At 47.9% G+C, this 20,667-nt stretch overlaps 1 protein-coding gene across 1 annotated transcript in view; it reads left to right on the plus strand.

Moving 5' to 3' along the window:
- The window catches only part of LOC110197901 (uncharacterized), a 57,640-nt gene that overhangs the window by 18,069 nt on the left and 18,904 nt on the right, over positions 1-20,667 (plus strand). Inside the window, 8 exon segments of the mRNA XM_020971949.2 lie at positions 597-683; positions 6,341-8,078; positions 9,169-9,212; positions 15,279-15,363; positions 18,662-18,881; positions 19,024-19,281; positions 19,482-19,775; positions 20,154-20,320. Coding sequence (XP_020827608.2) covers positions 597-683; positions 6,341-8,078; positions 9,169-9,212; positions 15,279-15,363; positions 18,662-18,881; positions 19,024-19,281; positions 19,482-19,775; positions 20,154-20,320 — 2,893 coding nt within the window.

The raw sequence follows: 20,667 nt of genomic DNA on the forward strand, positions 1-20,667 counted from the left end.
AGACATCATGGGAGCAGCGGCCCCAGTGATAGCAGTAACTAGCATTTACCTAGAGCTCTGAGGGTTGTCAAGCACTCACCTCCTCTCTTGATCCTCACAACAGCCTTGTGAGGTAGCTGCTGCTATCATCTCCATTTCACAGAAGGGGAAACTGAGGCAGCTTCTGTGACTTGCCCAGGGCCAGCTAGCTAAGTAAATACCCGAGGAAGTATTTGAACTCCTGTCTTCCTGACTTGAGGTCCAGCACCCTGTCCACTGTGCTACCTCCCTGCCTCTAGAATATCTCTGCTCCCTGTTCGGGGGTGAAAGACCTTTGCTTTGTGAAAAAGGATCTTCCATGTTCTCCTCATGTTGGCCCCAAGGCTGCCCCCAGGTCACTGATTCTTCCCTAAGGTCTGGAGAGAGGGCAGGCACCCCCCCTTAGCACAGTCCTCCCCCATCCTCAGAATGCAGAGCAGAGAGTCTCCTCAAGGCCTTGGACCACCCCAGTCTTGTCAGCATGTCCATGACTGTCCCCGATGGGAAAGAAGGGCTCAGGATTGAACCCTGCGATGGCTCTGACCCTGGCATTGCTTTCCTTCTCTCTCCGTGCCCAGGGTCTCCTGTTTCCAAGCCTCAGGTCATCTGCCAGCTGGAGAGGGGAGAAGCGCCATGTCTGCCCGAGACAGAAGCGCCCCGTCCAGGTGAGTGAGGGAGTGAGTGGGCATCCCTGACCGCGGCCACAGCTCAGCGGGCCGACCTGGGCAGGGGGCTCTCCTCAGCATCGCCCCTTCCTGTGAGAAGCCTGCCTTGCTGCTCCCTCCCCTCTCTGCCATAGACAAAGGTCTTGTCATCTGTTTCCTCATCCCCGCCCAAGAGCCACCAGCACCCCTGCCACGTACAAGCACATTTCTGAGTGATCACACCTCTGGGACCAGAGAAGTGGGTATGTTGGGACCTCCGGAGCAGGAGCAGGTTCCCTTGGCTCTCAGGCTGCTGCTGAACTCGCGGCCCTCTGTTCATTTTCCCAGGGCTTGTCCTAATTGTGCGGGGCTTTGGGGCCATCACTTCCCAGCTCAGGTTTCCTGGCCCAGCAGCGTCTCGGGCATGGTGTCACGTGGGTGGGAGGGGGCGTTTCTCATTTCTCTTGGCTTTCCATTCTCTTCATAAATCTACTTCTCCCACTGCTCATCAGACACCAGGGTGGTTCCAGTTTTTTGCTGGGACAGAGTGTTGCTAGTTTCCCCTTCTGGAAGATGAGGGAGTGGGACCAGAAGGCCTGGGAGGTCCTGTCCAGCTCCAGAGCTAAGGTCCTGCTGCCATTATTTCTAGGATCGTGGTCACCCTTCCTCTGCCACAGCCCCCACCCTGCCCCGGATGGATGCAGTCCATGCTGGGCGTCTGCCTGCCCAAGTCTCTCCCCGCCCTGGTCCATCCTTCATTCAGCCGGTCATGTCACCTGCTCAGTAACTCGGTGGTCCTGTCATCTCCAGGATCTACAGCAAACGCTCAGCTTGGTGCTTGGCACTCGGAGCCTTTTATCACCGCTCCCTCCTCTCTCCCCTACTCGTCCTCCTCAGGCCTCCTGGCTGTTCCATGAGCAAGCCCCTCCCTCTCTCAGCTGGCACTGACGCCCCTCTAAGTCCCGCTAGAATCCCGCCTTTCACGGGAAACCTTCCCCGGGCCCTTTGAATTTCACTCCCGTAGGTCATTGAGGCAGGGACTGCCTTTTGCCTCTTCTCCTATGTACATAATGAATGTTTATTGGTTGATTGATTGACCTCAGAGGTCATTGAGGCCAACCCGTCATTTTACGAATGAGGGAAATGAGACCAGAGAGGTCAAGGTCTTTCACCTGTAGAGCTGGACAGAACCTTGAGGTCAGTGGCCGAGGAGAGGGAAGCACACAGGGGGAAGTGACTGGCCCAGGGTCAGCTAGTCTCTTTTTTACCATCAGATAAAAACGTGCTTCGTGTGCTTTCTGTTTTCATGGTTGTGCTCATTATGTGTATTATTTCCTCGGCTCTGCTGCCTGCACTTGGGGTGAGTTTACCGCGATCTTCCACGCTTTTCTGTATTGGACACACTGATTTCTTGTTTGTTGTCTCTTTTTGATTTATTATTTTGTTTTCTTTGAGAGGCAGCATAGTGGTTAGAGGGCCAGCCTCAGAGCCCAAGAGGTCTGAGTTCAAGTCCCACACAGGAACTCTGGGCAGGTCACTTAAGCTCTGAACGATCCAGGCAACCCTCTAACACAGTAAGTTTGGGTTTACTCCATTTCCTTATCCCAGAGTTTCCTGTGTGATGAAATCACTTTGTTGTTGTTTAGCTGCTTTCAGTGGTGTCCAGGACTCCTGGTGACCTCATCTGGGGTTTTCTTGGCAGAGATTCCGGAGCAGTTTGCCATTTCCTTCTCCAGCTCAGATGAGGAAACTGAGGCAAACAGGGTGAAGTGACTTGCCCAGGGTCACCCAGCTAGTAAGTGTCTGAGGCCACATTTGGACTCAGGAAGATGAGTCTTCCTTGCTCTAGGCCCAGTGCTCTGTGCACTATGGCACCGCCTCCGATTTTTGGTTACTGTGAAAAGAGCTTCTATAAATATTTTTGTATGTATGGGTCCTGTCTTTCCTCCTTTGATCTCTTTGGGGCCTAAAAGTGGTGTAGCTGGTGGTATAATTAGTAGTGGAAAAGCATGCAAACACTTTAGTGCCTTTAGGGAAGCAGCTCCAAGCTTCCTTGCAGAATGGCTCCACCACCTCGCCCCGAGGGGCCTGTTTTCCCACAGCCCCCAACTCGTCCTTGTCCTTTTTCGTCCACTTTGCCAGCGTGGTGGACAGGAGGTGAAATCTGCCAGCTGCTTTACTGTGCGTTTCTCTAAGTAGTAGTGATTTGGAGCATTTTTTCAAAAGGCTGTTGATAGCTTCGATTTCCTTTAAAACTGTTCGTGTCCTTTGACCATTTATCTGCTGGGGAATGGCTTTTTAGTCTTATGAATTTGAACCAATTCCTTATGTGTCTTAGATACGAGACCTTTATCAGAGAACCTTACTACAAAGAATTTTTTCCCCAATTGTCCCTTCTAATTTGGGGGGGGTGTAGGCAGTGGGGTTAAGTGACTTGCCCAGGGTCATACAGCTAATAAGTGTTATGTGTCTGAGGCTGGATTTGAACTCAGGTCCTCCTGAATTCAGTGCCGGTGCTCTATCCACTGCACCACCTAGCTGCCCCTCTAATTTTAATTACATTAATTTTGCTTGTGCAAAAGCTTTTATTTTGTAATCAAAATCATCCATTTTGTCTTGTGATGCTCCCTTTTCTTTCCATCTTCAGAGATTGGAAGGTCATTTCTTTGTTTCTCCTTTAACTGCTTAGGATGTCACCTTTTATGTCTAAGCATCCATTTAGAGTCGATACCTAATTCTGCCAGGCAGCTTTCCAGTTTTTCCGGCACTTTTAGTCAAAGAGTGAGTCCTTGCCCCAGTGACTGGGGGTCTTTGGTTTTAGTAAACCCTAGGCTATTGTGATTGCCTGATCCTGTATATTGTGCACCTCGTCTTTCTACTAATCAACTTTTCTGTTTCTTACTCTATACCAATCATTTCAATCATTATAGCTTTGTTGTATAGTTTGAGATCTGGTACTGCTCAGTCCCCTCTCTTTCTGCTTTTTTTCATTATTTCATTTTTTCCCCCTAGTTCTATTAAAAAAAAAAACAACTAGGGAAAAAATTAAATTCATCCCTCCCCCCCCAGTTCTATAAAATGGTGCAGTGGATAGAGTGGGCAGAGACTCATCTTTTTGAGTTCAAATCCAGCCTCAGACACTTACTGGCTGTGTGACCCTGGGCAAGTCACTTAATCCTATTTGCCTCAGTTCCTCATCTGCAAAGTGAGCTACAGAAGGAAATGATAAACAACTCCAGTATCTTTTCCAAGAAAGCCCCAAATGGAGTCAACAGAGACTCAGGCACACATGAAATGACTGAAAAACAATAACAAGAGTTCTATAAAATAACCCTTTGGTAGTTTAATTAGTGTAGCACTATGTAAGCGGGTTAATTTAGGTAGCATTGTCATTTTTATTGTATCAACTCGATCCATACACAAGTCATTACTGTTTCTTCAATTATGTAGGTCTGATTTGACTTCTTTAAAAGACTCCTTTGTAGCTGGATTCATCTAGTTCCTAGGGTATCTCTGGGGAGCTGGGTTCCTAGAGATTTTGTACGGTCGGTATCATTTCTTCATGTGATTTCTCTTTCTAGCCCTTCCTTCTGGGTTGATAACATGCATGAATGTTGGTGTGTGTTTATTTTCTGTTTAGCCACTTTGCTTAGTTTACGGTCTTAATTAATTTTTAGTTGATGAGGTTTTTCCAGTTGGGTCATCTGAAAAGGCAACAGTTTTGTTTTCTCTTTGCCTGTGCTTATTCACACTCTCTTACTGCTATAGCTAGCATCTCTGGGGCCATGTTAAATGATAGTGATAATGGGCAGCTTTGCTCTACTCCTGGATCTTATTGGAAAGGCCTCCAACTTTTCTCCATTGTATATCATGTTTGCTCCTGGTTTTAAATAGTTATTATGGACTATATTACCATATCTATTCCTAAGAGATTTTAAAATAGGAATAGGTGTTAGATTTTATCAGAAGCCTTTTCAGCCTCCATGGATAGGGTCGTGTCATTTTCATTATATATGACTGTTATTAACATGGCTCATTATGCTTATAATATTCCTTATGTTAAAGCAGCTCTGCATTTCTAGTATAAATCCAGTGTGGTTACAGTGTATCACTTTAGTATGTGGTTGAGGCCTGTTTAAAATTTTTGCATCAGTGCTCATTAAGGAGAGTTGTCTATAGTTGTCTTTCTTTGCCTCGTCTCTCCCTGTTTTAGGTCCCAAGATTGTATTTGTATCACAGTCTCTGATTAAAAAGGGCACTTTTCCTATCTATTTTTGCAAAGTTTATATTATGTTGGAATTAATTATTCTTAGAATATTTGATAGTTTACTTATAAATTCATCCAGTCCTAGAGGTTTTTACATTGGGAATTCATTTATAGTTTGTTCAATTTTTTTTTTTATGTTGGGTTATTTAAAGAATCTGTTTCTTCTTTTGTTAATGGGAGTATCTATTATTTTTGTAAATAATCATCCATTTCCTTTTTGATAGACATATTTTGATTTCTTCTTCCTATTTTTGTTCAAGATTAGCTTTTAGGTTTTTTGTTTTGTTTTGTTTTTCAAAAAGCCAGCTTCTGGTTTTATCTAAGTCTCTACTTTCCAAAAGTCCATCTGTTTTTTCTCATCTGAAAATCGAGGCATTTTCCCAGGAGCGATTCTTTGATGACATTTGTAAGTGTTTGCTGTTGCTGCACACACAGTTAGGTGAATTCTTACTGTCTCTTCCTCCTTACTACCTCCTCCTTGGGTATTCATTTCCACTTAACAACTCTTTGTCCCACCTTTTCTATAGTGAGCACCTTTCTCTCTGATTATAGAAGAAATTAACCCCAGAGCTCACCACAGAAGTGTCAGATACTCCCCAGCCCCACCCAAGGTTGGCCACGCCCTGGTCTTGCCCTTACCCACAAGCACACCACCACTTTCATGGTCATGAGCTCCAAGACTCCTTATCTGGTCATCACCTTTGGTCATTCCATCGCCCCCTCGGCCTTGCATCTTCCTCACCATGACTTCAGCCCCTCTGTTCTTCCCAGGTCACAGGCTACACCCTCCTGCCATCCCCATCTTGACTCCTCAGTGAGCCAGCTCACTCTATGTCTTTTTCTCTCAAGCCCCCATGCCCCCTTACTACATCTCTTGGCCTGACAAGCCTCGACCTTGGCTGACCCCCACCATCCACTGCCTTCACTCCTAGTCATATGCTGTTGAACCACGTACTCTTGGACATAGTGACCCGGCCTCCTGACTACTCCATGACCAAGAGGCTTCATCCCTCGGCTGCAGGCATTTTCTCTGGCTGTCCTCTACATCTGGAGCACTCTCCCTCCTCATCTCTGCCTCGTGCCCTCCCTGGCTGCTTTCAATCCCTGCTAAAATACCATGTTCTCTAAGAAGCCTTTCTCAATGGCCCTTCATGTTAGCCTTTCCTCTGTGGATGATCTCCCGTTTATCCCATGTATATTGTGTTTGTACATAGTTGTTGGCATCTTATCTCTCCCATTAGATTGTGAGCTCCTCAAGGGCGTGGACTGTCTTTTGCCTTTCTTCATATCCCCACCACTGAGCATTGCCCGACCTAGAGTAGGTGCTTAATAAACGTGCGCTACCTTGTCTCAGCTTCCTTCTCCCTGACACAGAGAACCATAGATTTTGACTCTTCTCGTTTTTTTTCAGAGTCTCTCAATTCAGGGACCAAGTATGAGATCAGCGACTGGATTCCAAAGCCCGGCCTTTTTACGGGAGCGTCATTCGAGGAAAGACCAGCAACCAGGAACGGGCCCTGGCATTCCAAGATGGCAGATGCTTGGGACCTCGATGTCCCAGGAGAGGGGCAGAGAGGCGGCCGGGAGACGCAGTCCAGACCTCTAACAGTCTCCTCTGGAAAACCTGTGAATAAAGTGAGCATCTCTGAACGCAGTCCAGCTGACAGGAGTTTTAGCCTGGAGTCCATCTATGCTCCGCAACAGAGAATCTCTACGGAGAAAAGTCTTCATAAATATGACACTCTTGTTAAGAGCTTCAAGCAGTTTTCTGACTTAATTGATTGTAATAGACTTTCCTTGGGAAAGAAGCTTTGTAAGTATAATAAATCTAGGAATCCTTTTAGTTACCACTCAGACCTTATTCAGTTTCATAGAATATATAATGGGGAAAAGATATATGAATGTAATGAATGTGGGAAAACCTTTGGGAAAAAAGCGTACCTTACTCAACATCAGAGAATTCATACTGGGGAAAAACCCCATAAATGTAATGTATGCGGGAAAGCCTTTAGTCATAGGGAAAATCTGACTCATCATAAGAGAATTCATACAGGAAAGAAACCCTATCAGTGTAATGAATGTGGCAAAGCCTTCAGTCAGTGGGGAACTCTAACTGCACATCAGAGAATTCATACTGGAGAGAAGCCCTATATATGTAATGAATGTGGAAAAGCCTTTTGCCAAAGAGGAACGCTTAACGTTCATAAAAGAATTCACACTGGAGAGAAACACTTTGAATGCAAAGAGTGTGGGAAAGCCTTCAGCAATAATTCATGCCTTAATCTACATCAGAGAATTCATACTGGAGAAAAACCCTATAAATGTAATGAATGTGGAAAAGACTTCAGACACAGAGCATCTTTTATTTATCATAAGAGAATTCATACTGGTGAAAAGCCCTTTGAATGTAATGAATGTGGGAGAGCTTTCAGCAAGAAAGGAAATTTTATTGAACATCAGAGAATTCATACTGGAGAGAAACCCTTTATATGCAGTGAATGTGGGAAAGGCTTCATTAACAACACGCGCCTTAATCTACATCAGAGATTTCATACGGGAGAGCGACCCCATAAATGTAATGAATGTGGCAAAGCATTCAGGCACAGGGGAAGCCTTAGTGCCCATCGCAGAATTCATACGGGAGAGAGGCCTCACAAATGTACTGAGTGTTTGAAAGCTTTTGGCCAGAGGGGACAGCTCATTAAACATCAGAGAGTTCATGCGAGGGCAAAAGCCCACAGTTTTGATGAATTTGGAAGACCCTTCAGTCAGTGGGGAAGCCTTGCTGAGCAAAAGAGGATCCCTGTAAAGAAACCCTTCGTGTGTAATGAATGTGGGAAAGCCTTTAGCCAGAACTCAAACCTCATTCTACATCAGAGAATTCACACTGGAGAGAAACCTTTTGTGTGTGAAGAATGTGGGAAAGCCTTCAACCAGAAGGGAAACCTTAATGAACACAAGAGAATCCACACTGGAGAGAAGCCCTTTATCTGCAGTGAATGTGGGAGAGCCTTCAGCCGGAGAGGGCACCTTACAGAACATAAGATAATTCACACTGGAGAGAAACCCTTTGAGTGTAATGAGTGTGGGAGAGCCTTCAGACGGAAGAGACATCTTACTGAACATGTGAAAATCCATACTCGAAAGTAGCCCTTGCAATATGATGAGTGTGGGAGAGTCACTAGCCAGAAAAACATCATGGACATCAAAGAATTTATTTGTGGTGAGAATCTTCATCGTGTATTAATGTGGGAAAGGCTTCAGGACCCTTAGGAAGCATCAGAGAACTGAAGAAAAACATAAGAATGGAATAGCCATGGGAAAAGTGGGGGGACCTTGTTCATCTCACAAGATGTCAGGAACTTAGCCCCCACCTGCTGTGAAGCTGAAAGGGACCTTAGGGGTCATCTGATCTGACAGCCTCATTTTCAGAATTGGGGAGCAAGGTGACAGAGGTAAATGGGTAGTGGAAAGTGCACGAGGACTGGTGCTCTAAACCCAAAGGACCGGGCTCCCATCGCACCCCTGCTTTGTCTCCCTCTGTGCCTCTGGATGAGGCCCAGGACCTCTATTTCCTCTTCTGTAAAACAGAGCCATTGGCCTTTCTGGCCCCTGGGCTGCCTTCCCATTCTCAGCCTCGGATGCTGTGGCCTGAACCCATGCTCTCTGATCCCAGATTCAAGGTCTTCCCTTTGTGCCATATCTGACGCTAGAAGTCGCGCCGCTTTTATGGGGAAATTTCATAACGACTTAGCTACTTGTTAAATACTCAAGAGTCGAGGCTGCGTTTGGGCATTGGCTCTGTCCCAGTTTGGTGCTTTGAGAGGCAGCAATGCCTCCAGCCTCTGTCCTGTCCCTCTTCAGTCCAGAATGTGTTTGCTGCCCTCAGGTGGCCTCCATCAGGGCAGCCAGTGGGCTCGGTCTGAAATAGCACCTGGACTGTAACATTACAGAAATAGATCTATTTTCAGTCAAGACCACCAAAATGTTATTTATTTAGTTATTTGTACAGGATTTGCCTTCAGTTTTCCTTTTTATGCTAAAGTTATTAGCCATCCACAACCAAAAAAAAATTCAAAATAAACACGCAGAGAGGATCATTGTACATTAAATGTATATTACCTCATCGACTGTTTGTTCAGTAAACCAAGCTGGCCACTCTCCCACATCCGCAAGATGGCGACCAAAGGGTTCTGTCTGTTTCTCTGGCCCTCTGTGGGCCCTGGCTCTCCGGTGTAGCCTTCTGAGTGTTGCCGCCATGTACTTGGGTGTGGTCTTTGAACGTATGTTATCATTCCAACTGCTTTCCTTAGTCTGCGTCGGTTTACACGTCTGCCCACATTTCTCTGTACTCTTTGTGTCTGTGACTCTGTTGTGGCGATTTAATATTCAGTTTAATTCAGATGAATAGAGGTAGCGGGTGGTATGGGGGATGAAGTGCTAGTCAGGAAGCCCTGATTAGACAGTTAAGGAGCTGTGTGACTCTGGGCCAGTCATTGAACCCGTGCCTGCCTCAGTTTCCTCAGCTGTAAAATGGGATGATCACAGCACCCACCTCGTAGGGTGATTGTGAGGATGAAATGAGACAGTATTTGGAACAGCCCTGGCACACAGTAGGGGCCATAGAAATGCCCGTTACTTCCCATTCCCATCTGAAGGGCGGTAGGGTGGGAGCAGATGGAGCATCGGCCCCTGAGACAGGAAGACCCAGCTTCCAGGCCCACCTCTCACACATCCTTCCTATGTGTAGGCAAGTCCCAGAGCCTGTCCGTGCCCTCAGCACATCTCTGCAAAGCAGGCCTTCCTAGAGGGAGTTTCCTTGCTATCCCAACTTCTCTCAGATTGTTTTGGACTCAAGACGCCTTTGTATTGTGAACTCACAAAGAGCTTTTGTTTCTGTGGGTTATGTCTACCAACAGGCTTGAGTCAGCTTCTACTGGCTCGCTGGAGCCGATTGTTAAATTTTCAGGAAGTCTCATGAGCTGGTTGTTAAACTGCCATTACTAAAAATTAAATTATATAAACATGCATATATTAAAATAAAGGTAACAAATAATCAAAACTCATCACTTCCTAATTATTTGCTAATTACTATTGCTTATGCATTTGAGGTTATTTTCATTTATTTGCATGGTGAAGATAGCACATAATGTGTGCTACTTAGGATGCATCTCTTCCCAGTTCCATGTTTGGTGATATGTATGTATGCATACTTCCCCCTCCCCTTCCACAGAGAGCTGGTGGTTAAACATTTACCAGCACATCACTGGCACTACTTATCAGTATCATATTAGAAATTAAAACTGATGAAATTTGAAAATATTCATTTTTAAAAAGCAATTATAAGCCCATTACATATAACATGGTTTTTTTTAAATAAACAGGTTTTTTTTTCCAAGTACACGTAAAGATAGTTTTCAACGTTCATTTTTCTTATAAGACTTTGAGTTTCTAACTTTTCTCCCTCCCCAAGACGGCACGCAATCTGATACAGGTTATATACGTGTGCCATCACATATAACATGTTTTTAATGAAAAATAACTTTTCCACCACAATTAGTGAGGATGGTATTGTCTTATGTATTTTTTCAGGTTTCTTCAGTGTCTGATTTGTAGAAGATTTAGCTGGATTCTCATATTGCTTCTGCGTTCACTCTTATGATGTGCTGTTTTGCATGGAGCGTAGGAAGAGAGTCTGACTTCACGAGATTTGTAGTTGGAAAGGAAGGAGTATCTCAATAGGCAGATAACCTCTTACTATTATTATGAAAATAGTCTTGTCCTTACAGATGTTATTGTTGTTTGCCCTTCGATCTCGATGAGGCCCATGACACCAGGGAGTTGGTGCCATGATATGCAAGTGAATTGGAAGGATTCGGGGGACCCAGAGGTTCACTGACCACACTTTGAGAACTTCTGCCCACTGCTAGGTCCAGTCCCTAAACATTTACTAAGCACCTACCATGTGCAGAACACTGCAGAGGAAAAGGGCACACACAAAACCATTTTTCTTCTAAAGGAGTTTACATTCTACCGGGGAGGTAAAACCCATTGAGACAAGTCAGTTCATGCTAATTTGATGAGGGACGAATGTTACCAGTGGGCAGGATCAGAAGGACCTGCATCGGAGGGGGCCCCTTTGGTAAACCTCAGAGGAGGAAGCCGGGTTCCGGGCTACGTGTGAAGGAGGGCACCAGAGCGCTTCCTGCAGGATGGCCTGGCTGTCCTGAAGCATGGCAGAAGGGTGGAAGGCAGCAACATCAGCCCACCGAGCTCCCTGATCCCAGGATTCCTAGCCCAGGAGGCAGGGAGGGCTGCCTAGCCAGCAGAGCTCAGAGACCTGCCCCCCGGGCTCGTGACAGGCTCATAGACCAGGGGAGTGAGTGGTGCCCATGAACCTCACAGACAGGCGCAGGCATTATTATCCCATCCATCAAAGGTGAAGTGTTCAGAGCACGTTGGGGGTTTGCTTCCTATTGTGGAGGGCACCCCATCCTCACAGTCCCCAGGCTCACACCCTTGGAGTCACCCTGGATCTTCGCCATCTCTTATTCCCCATGTCGGAGCCATTGCCAGGACCTGTAGAGTTCCCCTCTGCTACGTGTCTCCAGTACGCCTCTGATGCTGCCCTAGCCTGCTGCAGACACCTCACGCCTGGCCTATTGCACCAGCCTGTAGGGGGAGTCTGCCTGTCATCAGGTCTTTCCCCCTCCAGTCCATCCCCCATTCAGCTACTAATGTTATTTTCTAAAGCCCAGGTCCAACCATGTCACCACACCTTCAACTCCGGTGACTCCTTACCACTCCCCAGGGTGGGGAAAAGCTGCCTATAAAACATGGGAGTTTAGTTGGGACTTGAAGGAAGCCAGGGAAGTCTGTAGGTGCAGACAAGGAGGGGGAGTGTTCCAGGTGTGGGGGACAGCCAGAGAAAAGGCCAGGAGTCAGAAGCTAGTGTCCTAAGTCCTCTACAGAGCAAACTTGCACGTGGTTTGGGCTTTGTACAAACCCAAAGGGAATTTGCAAACATCTCGCTGTCCCCTGAGCTCTTACCTTTGCACTGATCGATAAATGCTTATTAACCAGTCAGTCAAGCAATTATTAAGCACGTGCCAGAGATATGAATACAAAAATGAAGCATTCCTCACTCTCTGCTCTCGGAGCTCAGGTCGTATTGAGGGAGGTAATATGTACCTGAAGATCTCATTAGCATAGGCAAGTCCCAGGGGAGGAGCTAGATAGTATAGCTTATACATATAAAGAGTATATTCGTGATCTAATAGCAATATGATGATTTCATGTATGTTTATAATAGTGTTTCTATTTGTTATTTTTATTTATATTTATTTATATAATAGCATTTATTTGTTATTTTTAATATAGCATTTAAATATATTCAATATTTATAATAGAAATATATTATTTAATATAATATGTTAATATTTAATATATTATTTAATATATTAAAATATAGTTATTATTACATAGCAATTTAAGGCTCGTAAAGTGCTTTACAAATATTTGACCCTCACAACCACCATGAGAAGTAGGTGCTATTATCTCTTACAGAGGAGGAAACTGAGGCAGGCAGACAGGCTCACTCACACCAGCAGTGAGCGTCTGAGGCTGGATACGAATTCAGGTCTTCCTGACAGGCCTGGCCCTCTATCCACTGCACTACCTAGCTGCTTAATACAGAATTGTGGTTTGTCCTTCGTTCTTGAAGAGGACCATGACATCATGGAGGTGATGCCATGACTTGCAAGTGAATTGGATTTAAGTGAGGCAGGGCAATGCTGAGTCACCAGCCTCACTTTCTCCTTAGGAGCCATTTGGGTCCCAGTGGCCAGATACAGATCAGGGTGACTGGAGATGGCCCATTAATACAGAAGAGATACAACATAAAGGCAAGGTGGTTTAGGGAAGGGGGAGAGCGGAAGCTGGGAGGATCAGGAAAGGAAGGCTTCTGTTAGAACGCAATGATCCAGTGGAATCTTGAGGGAAGCCAGGGATTCTTTGAGGTCCAGTGAGAAGGGAGTGCGTTCTGGCCATGGAATGCCTGGGTGCCCCCAAGCTAGATGCCTCTGCAAAAGAAGAGGAAAGAAAGTTGAGACGGCCAGAAATCCATGGGAGATGAAAACGGATTTCTGTGTTCCTGAACCTTGGTTTGAAGAATTGCCCACACCAGGCTTCTGGCTCTCCAGACCTGACTGGACCTTCCCTTGAAGGCCAGCCCCCTTTTCTTAACTCCTTATGTGTTCATCCATTACAGTGAAGCTCCTTCAGGGCAGGGACTGTATTTTCACTTTTATTGCGCTCCACCCCTTACCACAGTTACTAGCTCTTAGTAGGGGTTTAATGCTCTGTCTAAATCTATTTGTCTGTCCATCCATCCATCCACCCACCTACCCACCCACCCATCCATCCATATACCCATCCATCCACCCACCCACCCATCCACCCACTCACCCTTCTACTCATCCACACACCCATCCATCTATCCATCCATCTGTCTATCCATCTACCTATCTATCCCTGTCTTTCCTATCTGTCTGTCTTGTCTGTCTGTCTTCCTCTGTCAAGCATGGAGCCAATAGGAAAACCGATGTTTGCTCTTAAATATCTACACAGAGATGCTTCAAGTATAGATCGCCAGAAGGATGAGCTAGAGGTCCCAACACAAGCAAATTTGACACGTTAGGTAAAACTAAGACTTAGTGGGATGTGACCCGAGTCTGGAGTGTGCTTCTGGTTGGAAAGTGGATCTGCCTTATTATAAAGATCTGTGTATAAGTGGAGGAGGGGAGAGACATTTAATGAAATCAAAATGCATTAATACTGTACTCTGTTTTAGGCACAAGTCTACTGGAAACAGTTTAATTTATTATTATTCTACAGGGGAAGCTAGGTGGCCCTGAAGCCTGCAGTCAGGAAGACCCGAGTTCAAATCCAGCCTCAGATACTTACTAGTTGTGTGACCCTGAGCAAATCACTCCACTTGGGTCTGCCTCAGTTTCCTCCTCTGTAAAATGTGCATAGTAATAGCACCTATCTTGCAGGATTGTTGTGAGGGTCAAATGAGATAATAATTGTAAAGTGCCTGGCATATAGGATGCACTGTCATTATTATTATCAAGCCAGAAATGGCAGAGTTTGCTCTTGGATTTGATGATTGGCCTCAAGAAAATGTTAGGTGCCACTTGAAGAAAATCACAATAAATAAAAGTACAGTTTGGGGTTCACATTCCAGCAATTTGAGTAAACAAAGTCACCGTCCATCCCTCTCCCCGACCGTTCTCTTCTCTCCAGGACTAAACAGAAAGAACCCTCCTTTGGATACATTTCACAGGCCTTTGTCAAGGGAGAAAGGTGGGTCCTGGGGCCAGTCTCGGCCGGCCATGATACGTACCACACACAGGAGTTACTCCTGGTTGAAAGGTCGGGCACCAAGTTAGTCCATTTCCCATAGAAGATCCCACCCCTAGTTAAAAAGGCAGTGGTATCTAGGAGGCTGGAAAAGGCTTTAGAGGAAAATATTTCTAGAGAAGGTAAAATGGAGGTTTTTAATATGCTTCCACACATTATGTTACAAAAGTACCTTCATGTGGGGAAACTGAGGCACCAGGGAAAGGAAAACATCATGGGGCGCATTTTAGTAAAGATCAGTGGCAGCAGAAACACAAGTGATTTTGTCATGGGAATAAAGAACAGCCTCCCTGATAGAGGATGATAGGGAAGGTGGTCTGGAAACACAGAGGCGTGATATGATAGTGGTGAGTGATAATAATAGTAACAATAGCTAGCATTCATACAGCACCTACTATGTGCCTGCTAAGCTCTTTACAAATATCTCATTTGATCCTCACCACAGCCCTCTGAGGTAGGTGATATTATACCCCCATTTAACAGCTGGGGAAACTGAGGCCAACAGAAGTTAAATGACTTGTCCAGGGTCACAGCTAGTAAGTTTCTGAGTAGCATCAGTTATCTGGGTTTCGTTGGAGCTCTCTGTCCAAAACATAGCAGCTCACAATGTCTTCATTTGGCTTTATGATAATTCCATGCGTCGGAAGGGTGGAAGCATCATCAAAGGAAAGTTCTTTTCTTGGTCTGAGTCATAGCAATAGGGAAGAACTGGTGGCTGGAGTGAAAATAATGGGAGCTTTTCATTGAAAATGTTCTAGGAGAGGAAGAGAAAGCAGAGACTAGTCTGATATCGGGGAAGGCCGTTTTGAAAGGGTTCGGGAGGATGTGTAGGCCTGCACGAACTAAAATGCTGCAGAACTCAGCCAGGAGGGACAGGAAACCCTCAGGAACACAGCTGTGCAGCCAGAGATGAACTGTTTCAATAGGGAGGAAAAAGGAGGCGGTCTACACGAGTCCAATGTGGATCACAGGAAACTCACCAGCGGCCCGCGGTTTCTACAAGCGACACAGGTACCTCTGGATCCCACCCCACGTTACAGGGTGTACCACAGTGCCATGAGAGCTGGCAGCAGTGGTATAGGTCAAAAGGAATTATGGTTGGTGAAGAAAGCCCCTCACAACAAAAAGGCTGGCTTGCCCAGGGTCACACAGCTAGTAAGTGTCATGTATCTGAGGCCAGATTAGAACTCAGGTTCTCCTGAATCCAGGGCCGGCGCTCTATCCACTGCACCACCTAGCTGCCCCTGGCTTTTCTTAAAAAGCTGTATTAGGGAGTGGGGGAGGACCAGAGAAGGGGACAAGGATACTTGTATAGGGAGAAAGCAGACTGGCTAGTTTTCTGAGCCGAGGAGAATGACCTTTGGACAGGAAATAACAAAAATAGATCATAGGGAGCTAACGGGGCCTGAGATAAGTAAGAGAGCACCAGGTGGTCCAGGATGAGTTCAAGTCCCTGGCCCCAATGGACTCCATCCCCAGGAACTGAAAGCTGGCAGGTGCGGCCTCTGCCAGAGATCTGTGGTGCGCCAGCACTGCTTCTCCAAGAGAGCCTAGACTCTTCTAAGGCCTCCCCCGTGTTTGCTGCTGTTAAAAGGACAATCCTCTGTCTGGGCTTCTGCCCTGATTAATGAGACAACTCAAGACAAAGAGAATTAAGATGAATTTATTAAAAGTAGGGCAAGGGCGCTGGTCACCGACGCTCAGCCAGGGCATCGAGACGAAGCGAGCTCTTAGCAATAACTTCTGTGATGAGATAAAGACAATTCAGATGGACTGTTGCATCGGTCAGCCCTGATAACAAATGACCAGCAGCTCTGGGACCAAGGTTAGCTCCCACAGGTCATCACAGCAAAATAAAACCAGAAAAAACGGCGGTCGTGAGCAAAAGCTTTCTTTATTCTGTTGGCGGGAAACGAGCCCCGTGCAGGGGCCCCTCTAGCAGGAGCCCAATCTCAGTACTTCTGCCAATGGCTACACGGCGAGCTGTGGCCCTGACAATGAAGGCTCATAGCCACGAGAAGCCTAGCAGGGGTCTGGGATTCTGCTGTAGCTGTGCTCTTCCAGAGGGCTTGCACAAAGGATTGCCAAACTCAGGGCACAGTCTGCTTGCTGGGCCTTAGCTCTGGAAAACAGGGCGTCTCCTAATAGTGAAAAGAGAGGGATGGTCTTGGCCTGGGGATCCTGACATTGCCCCTTTTGGCCAAAGGGAGGGAGTCTGAAAGAACCCCTCCCATTCTGACCAATAAGGGAGAGGCAGGCATAAGCCAAGATGCCACAAGAGGGCAGCTGGGCCAGGATGAGAGCTGTTTAGGGGTTAAGATGGCAGATCTAACTAACAGTTTGTTAGCCCTTCCCCTTAGCAATGATGGATTGGCATTTGAGGGGACCCACGGGGAAGTGTGTCCCAGGTAGGCAGGCCGAGAACGTAGAGGAGGAAAAAAAAAAATCTAGCACAGTCTACTCAGTCCTTGTCTGGAATCTTGGGTTAGCTGGCTTGCCTGGATGTCGGCTGCTTCTGACTCTGTACTAGATAAACTCTGAGGTCTCCAGAGGGTTCTGCCATTCACTTGGGAATGGGGGCTTTCATCAGATGATCCAGGAGTCCACACCCACAAGTTTGGCAGCTGTGGGAGTAGACAAAAGGACCTAGTAGGGGCCCTTAGAAACACTGATTGATTGATTGGTATGGGGCAAATTTTCAGATAAGACATATGAGTTGTTAGAGATGTACATTGCATCAGTCTTTGGATCTGACTGAGTTTCTGGTCCGCATAACCTAGATCCTTAGTTAGAGTCTCTAAGCAGCAAGAAGAGGTGGTCCAACTTTCTAGCCACACAGGACTAGGTTCAAACAATGCAATAAGGTTTTTCATAAATTCATAGTCATAACTACAGTGTCATGTTACATTAATGTCAGGTTGTAGATCAGACTATTCAGAGGGCTCATAATGGACTAGCTTTGAGAAGGCAGATTTACATGTCATCAAAGTAACCAAGAAAACTTAAACTATGCAAAGTGATACAATTATCACCAATACTAACTCACATCAAGGCTCCTTGTATCTGAGTGACCCATTCTCAATATTTATTTAATCAGCACATTTTGAGTCCCAGATGTCTCATGTAATCATCTGGTCCCTACATATCTTTTCTTGGACAACAGGCTTTATTCTGTGGACATCTCCAAAGGGAGTTCTGCTTCTCTGATTCCAAATCTAGAGGTTCCTAGATAATTCTGATGATATAATTTAGCACAGTCACTTAAATTGGGTTCTCCAAATTTGAACCTTCAGAAAATGTTAAGTTTCTATACCATTTGTTATTTCTATCCTTACCTAAAACCTGTATCTGATATAAGAATCTTTTTAAAAAAATATTCATGAGGGTCCAACTGTAAAATGAACTCTTCTGACTTCTAAAATTATCAGATATTTTTAAAATGGGAAAATACTTTTACTTTCTTTACCCTTATCAATATAACTTATGTGTAAAATCCTTACTCCAATTTTGAGAATGTATTTCTAAAACATACTCAAAGCCTAAATTTCCATGATAGATACATTTGGAAGCCAATCATATACATCTGTACATAGTTCTTAGAGAAAGGACTAATCCTGTTGCGCTTCTCAAAATGTACTATTCCATTTAGCTAGAAAACTTTTACATATCACACCTTCGCCTTATTACTTCCTCCAGTCATTTCCCCCTTAGCAGGACATCATCCCTGTACTGTAATGCTCAAACTTGCATCTTATTATAGTAACGACATAAGCTTAGTAAACGCTGGTTGATTGACTGATTGTCATATAGTTCCATTTCTTCATTTTACAGGTGAGAAAACTGAGGCCTCTGCTATCTGGCTGCTTTCATTTTCCATGTAAAATCTTTTCTCTCAACTGATTATTTTCCATTGATCTTGTATGTACTCCTTGGTCCGTAGCCAATTGCATGTTGTGGAGCTCCTCTAAACCTTGCTTTGTATCTCCAGAATTTAACACAGTGACCGGTACACAGCAGGTGCCCAATAAATGCTTGTTGTCTTGTCCAGTTAGCCAATACTCATTAGTCGCTCTAATTAAACAACATCATGAACATGGCAGCTTGGGGAGCTGGCCTGAAAGTCAGGAAGGAGGAGCTCCAGTCCCTGTTCTAACCCGTCTATGCAGAGCAGGTGTGGAAGTGAGGACTAGATGATGGGGGCCCCTGTCTGCAGGGCAGGTGCAGACCTGTGGAGGTGAGGACTCAAAGGACGGGCCAGAGCAGGTGTAGAAGTGAGGGCCAGATAATGGGGCCCCTGTCTGCAAGGCAGGTGTGGACATGAGGACCAGGGGACGCACCGGTGCGGGGCAGGTGTAGACGCAGGAGCGGCCCTTCAGCTGCACGGGCTGAGAACCACCCACGAGGGGCTTTTTGGTGACCCGCAGGTTCCAGGGCTCCCCTCCCCCGGGGCCCACAGCTCCCGGGGGCACCACTGGTATCACTATTACTCCCGTGGAGAAAATGAAGACAATGAGGCTCGCCCAGCCTGGGTGAAGGGCCGGTCCGCGCCGGCCGCAGCCTGGTCGGGGAGGGAGAGGGCAGCCCCGATGCCCTCAGAGGCTCAGCACAGCACACGTGGGTGCTCTGGGCTCTCAGAAATCCGCATTCACTCATACGGACTTCATTTCCCAGAATCCCCACGGCCTCCGTCGTTCCGTCATCGCGTCTCGGCCGTGCATCCTCCGCACTCCCCTCTCCCCGTTGCCGCAGGGCCCGGTGCACTGTGGGAAGCGTAGTTCCCGAGTCGGGGCGCGCAGGCGCAGTAGGTGCGGAGAGGGTAGTCGGCCCCTTTGTTCTTGGTGGCGTCCCCGCAACGGCGGCGGGGACTGGGTCCGAGTTCCGAGGGAGGCTGGTTCAGGAAGCCGGGCCCGAGGGCCGCCTCCGGCTGAGGTGAGCGCCCGCGCCCGGTAGGGACCGAGGGCGCATGTGTGGAGGGTGCGCGTGCCCGCACGCGCGCGGGGCAGTGGGAGGAGTGGGGCTGGGGGAGGGGCGCGCTTCGTGTGCGAGGCTGCGGCTGGGGCTGGGGTCGGGCCGGGCCGGGCCGGGCCGGGAGGGGCTGCGGCAGGGACCGGGCGGGGCCGCGTGCGCAGGCGCGGCCGGGGCGGGGCGGGGCCGGTGTGCGCAGGCGCGGCCGGGGGCCGGACGCCGTGCTGCTGGCGGCCTGTAGGGTGGCGGGAGAGCTAGGGAGCCGGTGCGTGGGTGAGTGCGGCGGGGCGGGGGGCGCCGAGCCCCCGGGGAGGGCACTCGTCCTGGGTCACTCCGCCGGCTCCGCAGCGCGTGGGGAAGGATTCGAACTCGGGGTTTCCCGCCTCTGCCGCCCCCTCGCGGCCTCGGTAGAGACGGAGCGGTGGTTGCAGTGGGGCGCCCGGGGGTGGGGTGTGCGCGTGAGTGTGACGGAGGTGGGAGAGACGGACACAGGGTGACCGGAGCGCCCCTGCGGGCCCGGGCTGCCGGCACTCCCATTCTGCAGATGAGGAAACTGAGTCAGGCAGTGGCCAAGTGCCTTCCCTGATGCCTGCTATGTAGGCATTTGAACCCAGGTCTTCAGACTCCAGGCCTGGCGCCCCCAAAGATGGGTGATGCCCCCCCAGGACCGCAGAGCCCCTCTCCCTCCCCAGGACCCCCCCCTTCAGGACCGCAGGGTCCCCCCCAGGCCCGCTGGACCCCCGTCTCGGGGTCATCCTCGCCCTCTCCCAGTCCTATTGACGATGCCCAGTGGTCTCAGACCCGGGGGCTTCTGAGCCCCCTGTGCCCCGTCCCAGGCCTGGGGGTTGGAAGAGACACGGAGGACGTTTATGGTGTCCCGCTGTGCCTCTGACTTCATTGGTTCAGGCAGCTACCGGGCGAGCCCAGGCCCTCCACTGGGGCATGTCGCAGCTTCCCAGCCTGGGGCATCAGAGGTGGCCTACCGCTCCCCCCCCCCCCGGTGGTTGGCCATGCCCCCCATTTAGACGGCCTCTGAGCCGGCACCTGCCCACACTGGGAGGATCAGGAAAGGCAAGCCTTGCTGGGCTATTGGAAGTGCGTGTGAGGAGGAGGCCCTGCATTGTAAGGTGGGGTTCAGGCGTCTGGGCCCCTCACTAGGAGCAGCCTTTCTCTGACGCATCCCCACCCTCGGCCTTTGGTGGATTTGCCAGGACCCTGTGACGTCACAGCCAGGACCCATCTGTGCGGCCCAGGCTCACTCTGTCGTCTGTCTCTCCTCCCTCTCATCTCTCTCCATCTCTCCTTTCTCTCTCTCTCCCTCTGTCTTTCCTCTCCCTCTCTCTCCATCTC

This window comes from Phascolarctos cinereus, unplaced genomic scaffold (assembly GCF_003287225.1).
Source record: "Phascolarctos cinereus isolate Bilbo 61053 unplaced genomic scaffold, phaCin_HiC Scaffold_726;HRSCAF=1367, whole genome shotgun sequence".
Lineage (NCBI taxonomy): Eukaryota > Metazoa > Chordata > Mammalia > Diprotodontia > Phascolarctidae > Phascolarctos > Phascolarctos cinereus.